At 39.0% G+C, this 7,568-nt stretch overlaps 1 protein-coding gene across 4 annotated transcripts; it reads right to left on the bottom strand.

Moving 5' to 3' along the window:
- Window positions 1-5: 5 nt before the first annotated feature.
- Window positions 6-6,340, bottom strand: srsf9 (serine and arginine rich splicing factor 9). 4 transcript variants are annotated; one of them, XM_034896407.1, is made up of 5 exons: window positions 6,179-6,340; window positions 2,809-2,985; window positions 2,406-2,626; window positions 1,005-1,177; window positions 6-914 (listed from the first exon to the last, which is right to left on the bottom strand). In XM_034896407.1, exons 2-5 carry the CDS (start codon window positions 2,964-2,966, stop codon window positions 687-689), a joined length of 780 nt encoding a protein of 259 aa, XP_034752298.1. In that variant the 5' UTR covers window positions 2,967-2,985; window positions 6,179-6,340; the 3' UTR covers window positions 6-686. The 4 variants fall into 4 exon arrangements, 3 of the variants coding, with proteins under 3 accessions (XP_034752298.1, XP_034752299.1, XP_034752297.1); XM_034896408.1 differs by having other exon boundaries at window positions 2,809-2,988; window positions 6,179-6,306; XM_034896406.1 differs by having other exon boundaries at window positions 2,809-3,112; window positions 6,179-6,305.
- Between the last annotated feature and the right edge of the window lie 1,228 nt (window positions 6,341-7,568).

Raw genomic sequence — 7,568 nt, 5'->3', positions numbered from 1 at the left:
GACAGTAAAAGTTTGCATTTATTGGTGAAGAAAAAAAAAATAGAGATGCATACAAATGATAGTCCACCTACAGGCCACCTCGGTCAGAGGTTCACACATTAAAAATATAATCTTGACATGCGAGGCTCATAGTCGACTTGTCTGACTACTCTAAAAGGCTCACTAATTTTATGTTTTAAATCCTAGTAAGATACTGATTAGCTTCACAGGTTCTTAGATTGGCAAAAACATACTTAAAGCTACAGGAATACAACATACAACAGTGAAAATCATGTCAAGATTTAAGAAGCAGTTTGACCTTTATCCTGATAGCTGCAGAATTGTGTAAATAATTACTTTTGGACAATACCATTGCATTTCCTGTCAAGGTATGACATCATTCACAACCCACGATTTCTTTATAAAAGAAACCTCTAATTTGTCATGATAATCAAATCCAATTACTTCAATAAAAGAAAAAAATATTTAAAAAAAATCCCCTTTTTTTGATAACCCATATGGGTGTTAGAAAGAAAAACGTTAAGGCCTTGAGGAGGAGCAGGGGTTGTTCAGGTTTCATGACCATGGAATGTATGTAGCAAGAAATAACAACAATGTTTCCTACAAAGAGGCCAGGGGTTAAAAAATAAAATAAAAGTAGAATTACAAAACATTTTCCCCAAATCCTCTATAACTGGCGTGTTATTCTACCGGTAATGGCGTGGCGGGGGGCTATGGTGCGGGGGAGGGTGCCTCCTGGGGGGTGGACTATGGCGTGACATAGCATGACGTGGAGGCGACTGGTAGCGTGGCGGGGGGGATCCTCTGTTATGGTAGGGAGGTGAATAGCGACCTCTGGATCTGGATCGGGAACGTGATCGATTCCAGTTGGGAGTGCCCCTCTCCTCATAAACGCGGATGTAAGCGGTCTCACCCTGTAAAAAGATAAAGGATATAGGCCATTTGTTGTTTTCATCCTCTAAAAGGATAAGGGACAATTGAATCTCATCAGCACTGGAACTCACTTGATGAGAGCGGAACTCTGTTCGATCCAGTCTGCGTAATGCGTACTCCATGTCCTCTCTACGGAGGAATTCCACCACGCCCTCTCCATCACGCTGCACATCTGCAAAACAAACATCTCCTGCCTCACGCATATGATCCTTCAGATCCTGCCAGCTCCCAGTTGGTGGTAACCCTGGAATGAGAAAAATGTGTGATATGTGATGGGGATAAAACTTCCTTCCTAAATTACCTAGCACTTTCAAATCATTGCAGGGACAAGTTACGTTTTTGGCCAAAGTCTAAAACTTTTGAGGTAAACAACACCTTTACTAATAAGTTTAAATACATTTTTAATTAACAATTGAAAATTAAAAGCTCACATTAAATTATTGGATGAATGGTTCAGTAAACCCCAATATGTTTAGACCAGAACCCCAGTGTTTACAGTATTCTAGTTCCTAGTATGACAGGTCAAGTCAGGCAAGTATATAAATCTTAGACTTTAAGGGGTTGGTCTTAGAAGAGTAGTCTAATTTTACAGCTTGTACAAAACATGCTTGTATAAACATTAAATAAATGTAGCATTCAGCAAATAATGATATACAAAAATCACACCTACCAGTCACTATAGTTGGTGTTTGGGATTATGCAGCCAAAATGACCAGTTTTACTGTTTTTAAGGACTTAAGGAGCTGACTTGACCTCATCCACTTAGTCTCCTTGACTTCCAGTTGGCCATGAGAGAGAGAGAGAGAGACATATCTGCCTATGACTCATGGTGTCCTCTACTAGTCCCCTTGTCCTCCAGTCCGCCACGAAAAAAAGAAACATATCTGCCTATGACTCATGATGTCTTAAGTCCCCTTCTCATCCGGTCCGCCAAGCGAAAGAGACATATCTGCCTACGACCCATGACGTCCTCTACTAGTCCCCTTGTCCTCCAGTCCGCCATGAAAGAGAGAAACATATCTGCCTATGACTCATGATGTCCTAAGTCCCCTTCTCATCCGGTCCGCCAAGCGAGAGAGACATGTCTGTCTACGACCCATGATGTCTTATAGTCCCCTCGTCCTCCAGTCCGCCATGAGGGAGCGAGACATCTGCCTACGACCCATGACGTCCTCTACTAGTCCCCTTGTCATCCAGTCCGCAATGAGAGAGAAACATTTGCGCCTATGACTCATGACATTCTCTACTATTCCCTTGTCCTTTGGTCCGCCATGAGGAAAAGAGACATATCTGCCTAGGACTCTTACATCCTCTACTAGTCCCCTTGTCTTCCAATCCGCCATGAGAGAGAGAGAGAGAGAAACATATCTGCCTAAGACTCTTAAGTCCACCATGCTACCAATCCCCTTGACCTCCAGGCTGCAGTGAAAGAGAGAAATATGAACTGGATATGACTCATGACGTCCACCTACCAGTCACTATGACCCGGAATTCAGATCTTCTGGTTGGTGGTCCAAATCTTCCCCTAGGTCCTCCTCCTCCTCCTCCACCACGTCCTCCTCCTCCTTCTCCTCCACCACCACCACCTCCCATAGGACCAAATTTAGCACCAGCGGATCTAGGATACTCCACACGCAGCTTGGAGTCTCCATATCCATATCCATTTCTTCCATAGACAGCATCATCTGCATCCCTAAGAGAAGAGAGCAAAGAACTCCTTACCAAAGTACGCTTGTTTCACTAGTGGACTTAGACCTGGAAATTCCGTCTCCATCCATTTCCTGCAGCCAGTCACTGGAGATGATATTGTAAAACTTAAGGCATCCAACAAGCGCAATGTGATTGGACTTGCCAAAGACCATCCCTAAAACTCACCGTGGGTCTTCAAATCGGACGAAGGCAAATGGGATAGTGCCTCTATTGTTCTTCAATTCAATGTCACGGATTTTTCCATATTTGTAGAAGAGATCCTCAATGTCTCTCTCCTGGACATCCACAGGAAGATTCCCCACATAGATCCGGCCATCCGACATGGTGGTTGAGGAAGTAGCACTGCTGACACAGAATGGGGGCACCTGGAGACTTTAAGATCCCTTTTTTCTTTCCAAAAAAGCTGCGGAAGTTGTCCTTATCTTAATCCTAGTTCCAATCCGAAACTTAGTCCATCCGCCTCCAATTCCTTAATTTAGACAAAAATAAAACTCAAAACCAGGGATGCAGCCGTGATATTGGAAAACGAGTTCAAGACACAGCACAGGCCCTCCGAGCAAAGCCTGAAAACACAGGGTAATGAACAGGGGTGTAACTTTACATCAATCTGGATTGATATATATATTTTTTTAAATGAAACCCACTTATGTTATTTTCTCTTAAGAGCGTTCCCCGTCAAAAGTGTTCCAAAACCACAAATCTCCCAGCCTAAATTCTTAAACTCAAAAAACATATAGGACGTGACTCAAAAGCATACAACATATAAAATCTTTAAAAGACCCTCAAAATAAAACCTGAAAATAAAACTTAACATATAGGAGTTGTTACGTCAGCTGTAGCCTGCTTTTCCCAGTGTTTAGTTTGAGTTAACGTTATTTTAGCGTGAATCAAGCTGTCTGCTAGCGGTTAGCCGAGTTAGCTATTAGTTAAATTAATGTTAGCTTCTCAGTGAAGGCTAACGGCAGAAGCGTGGAACAGATCGGGATTCCTGCAGTGTCGTAAATCCTTGTAAAACAGGATTATCATCTTGCGCGTGATGGATTGTGCAGGCAGCATAAATCCGGTACCAACAGCTCCTCCTCCTCCTCACCAGAATGAGTTCCACCAATCAGAGGCATCACTGTGGGATTGTGGCTAATGAAGTACTTATCCAAGACATCCCGAATAAGAGACATTTATCTCAAAACAAGGTTGGTGCCCCATAGGGCTGAACTATTTAGAAAAATAATCTAATTGCAATTTTTTTTTCCACTAATATTGCGATTGCAATTTATTGTTTTGCGATTCTTTTTTGAGCTGTTTGTCTTCTGTATTATTCAACAAAGACAAGCAATAAATAATTGTATAGTATGAACGACACAACATTAGATAGATCAAACAGTGATGATGAAATTAGGTGATGCATGAATTTATATGAATGACAGCTTTTATTAAACTACTTCAATCACAGTAGTTTAATGAGCACTGACCAAGTCTGTTACTCCCCGATGTAAGTCGAGTGCAGATTTCAGTTTGCAACAAGTAGCCCACAAGATGCTAACAAGACACTTCTGTAATATCAATACAGAATAAAAATGACCTACTTAAAGTTTGTTCACTGCTGGCTACAAGTTAGCAATCAAACACATCAAAGGTTGTCAGTTGAATGGTGTTTTGAGATGACGTTAGCAATCAATCAATCATAGATAGCTAAAACATTTTTGAAATGATTACCTTCTTCTGTTATTGTTTTTAATGACAAAAGTTTATTATTTCATGGATTTTACAAATTTGACACGTTATGCTTTAAACCGCTTAAATCTTAGCATGCGTGACTCAAATCTGCACCAGACTTACCTCAGGGAGTGACACCCCTCTCTGTGGCCGTCTCCACCACTCCATATAGTTATAACGGCGCTAGCTAATCAGAGCTAACTGCTAATTAGCGCTAATCAAGCCTCTCCATGCCTGTGTCCATTAACTGGATAGATATATATATATATATATATACATACATATATATATATACATATATATATATATGACATGTTTATTTTATTAAAACAGCTGTATAAGACAGAAATCTGCTCGAGGTACGGCGTAATGTTAGCATGCCAAGTTGATTGCATTGTATTTTTACTTCCGGAACCCGCAGTGGGCGGGACTATTGAGATCTATAAAGGAAAGGGAAAAGCCAAAAAGCATAATATGATCACTTAAGCATTTTCCAACGTTTCAAAACTTTGTACAAACTCTGCTAATGGGTTATCAGTTGGGTTTAGATCTGGTGACTGTAAAGGCCCTGGGAAATTATTCACTTGTGTTCATCATTATGTTCCCCATTGGCAAGCATCTACATGTGCTCTGATACTCATCTCATTTGTTTAAGTATTACCTTTAATGTGTCACCTGTGAGTATTTACTTAAACATCTACAAGCCTCCTAGTGTGGTAAATTAAAACATGTACAAGCTTGTGAGTGCTATGAAAAAGTAGTTCTATTTTGACATGTTGTACACCTCATTTACAAAATGTACAATGTAATGCACACCTTACTAGTAGCCTTACATTTTCAACATAGATTTTAATCAGTATAATAAAATATAATGTCCCCAACCAATTAAGATTTAACTATAACAATGTATTTATGGCAGGGCTGCTTCGTTTCAATACAATGTACAGGTGGGTTTTTTTATGAACACTCGACAGACAACGGGCTATATTAGTATTACGTTAATCGGGGTGAACGAGCAAGGGCATTTCATTAACACAAAAAACAATATTACCCATGTATAACGTAAATGAAATAATACTGGACCCCCCGTAGTTAGGGATAAGGTTTGGTTCAGGTTAAGTTAGGGGAATAACACATACCGACGGGGAAACAGTCTTCGACACAACACCGGTCCTTGAAATTCGCGTATGACAAAACAACATTTGGCAGTTGGTGAACCAACCAAACCTGTTAAGTTTGCTAGCTAGTTGCCTGTCAGTTGAACATTAATTTTGAGAAGTCTATAATTGATTGTATTAATGAGTTAACTACAATCTTGAGAGCTCCTGGTTAACACTGTAGTTGTAATAAGGTTATTGATGTTACCGTTGGCTAGTTTTAAGGCAGCAAACGAAGACCGTTGCCAATTATTAACCGTAGCTAACCTTTTAAACTGTGTTAAGGCTAAGGCTAAACTACGTTAGCCTGCAGCTGCCTAGCTAACTTTAGCTAGCGTCGATTAACGTTAACAACGGTTAACAAGGCGGCTTGTCTTACAAACAGTTTTTGCAACGACGTACCTACTACATCCTTAGTAAGCAATAACGTAATATAATACATTAACAGGATGGTTCGGCTTGATATTTGTAGCTTAAAAGTTAGCCTAGCGTCGTTAGCCAAGTCGTAGCTAGCGTTATCTTTGTTGATAAGGTCAGCTTGACGGGTTGACGAGCGTCTGTTTCGGCTAACGTTACAATGCACCACTATTTCTCCCATTTGAAGATACAAATAACTGTCCAGTACACATTAAATGCATGCAATTAAAATACCAAAGAGCAATTACCTTTAAAAAAAAAACAAGGACGCCTCCTTTCGTAGATTTAGTGCTAACACTTCAACACACTGCGCTGCCTCCGTGTTAGCAACAGCAAGCAGCTTGCTGTGGCTTCTTCTAACCTACTTTGCATTTCCGGCAGACAATAGTGAGGGTTATCACACTGCTGCCTCCCATCGGATAGAAAAGTAATATTCTTGGCTTTTGTACAAAAATGATACACAAGTAACGTTAGGGTTTAACTCCTAGCTTCAGATATTTGTTCTTATATTTTATTCCCATTATTATTATTATTATTGTTCTTATTTCATGTATATTGTATGTATATTTATTTGTGGGGAATATATTGTTTGATGACTGATGTACGTGTGCTGCTATATCTATCTATCTATCTATCTATCTATCTATCTATCTATCTATCTATCTATCTATCTATTCAAAAACAGCTGTAAATCATAAAACACTCAAGACTATTCAGCATGTTGTAAAGCACTCTGAGATCTATTGATGAAAACACTTGAAAACACTTGAGAACACATTTCTGCTGCTCTTACATTACCAGCACCACTATGCTACCGCCTGTCTTTTTGCACATTAGACTGTCGACAATATGCATAATTGCACATTTTTAACACAAATTTCGCTGCTCTTATTTTCCTCATTGTATATATCTTCTTATTTTTACTTTTTTATGTTGTTTACTTGAATGTTATGGTTGTCTGTGGACCAAATTTGTTATAAATGTCTTGTCACCGTGGGATAGAGGGAAACGCAATTTTGATTTCTTTGTATGTTTTGACATGTGAAGAAATTAACAATAAAGCAGACTTTGACTTTGACTTTGAAAAGTGCATTATAAATAAAATGTATTATTATTATTATTATTATATCCCATCTCTGGACCGGATACTTTATGTCTGAAACTTCCAGAAATTCTGGAAGTTTCTCCGGTTGTGCAAGTTCAAAGTGGCTGAAAATAAAAAGACTGTATATTAATGGTCTTTATTTTAAATTATTGTAAAGATCCCATTTTCCAAACTTAACAAATATGTCAAACATTTTGAGGAAAGGTGTGTACAACAATTCACAAAACATCTGTTTTCAGTCCACGTAATGGTGCAGCCATGACTTATGCAATGGATTATGGGTTTTAAATGTTTACTCAGTGCAAACATAACAAATGAAAAATTAAATTAAATAAGATTAAATTGTATTAATGCAGATGTCACAGCAGCAACAGCAAGAACAACATAAGAGAGGTAAAGAACCAAACCAAGATAATAACATAAATTGAAATAGAGAGGTAAACCACACCTGCCCTTAGACATCTGGACTGGATATCTGGATGAGTGAACATATGTTCAGTCTGTTAATACATACATACATATGTAGGTTATAT

The sequence above is a fragment of the Etheostoma cragini genome, chromosome 16 (genome assembly GCF_013103735.1).
Source record: "Etheostoma cragini isolate CJK2018 chromosome 16, CSU_Ecrag_1.0, whole genome shotgun sequence".
In the NCBI taxonomy this organism is placed as follows: Eukaryota; Metazoa; Chordata; class Actinopteri; order Perciformes; family Percidae; genus Etheostoma; species Etheostoma cragini.
The sequence above is the reverse complement of the archived record's forward strand: the minus strand, read 5'-3'. Positions and strand labels throughout refer to the sequence as shown.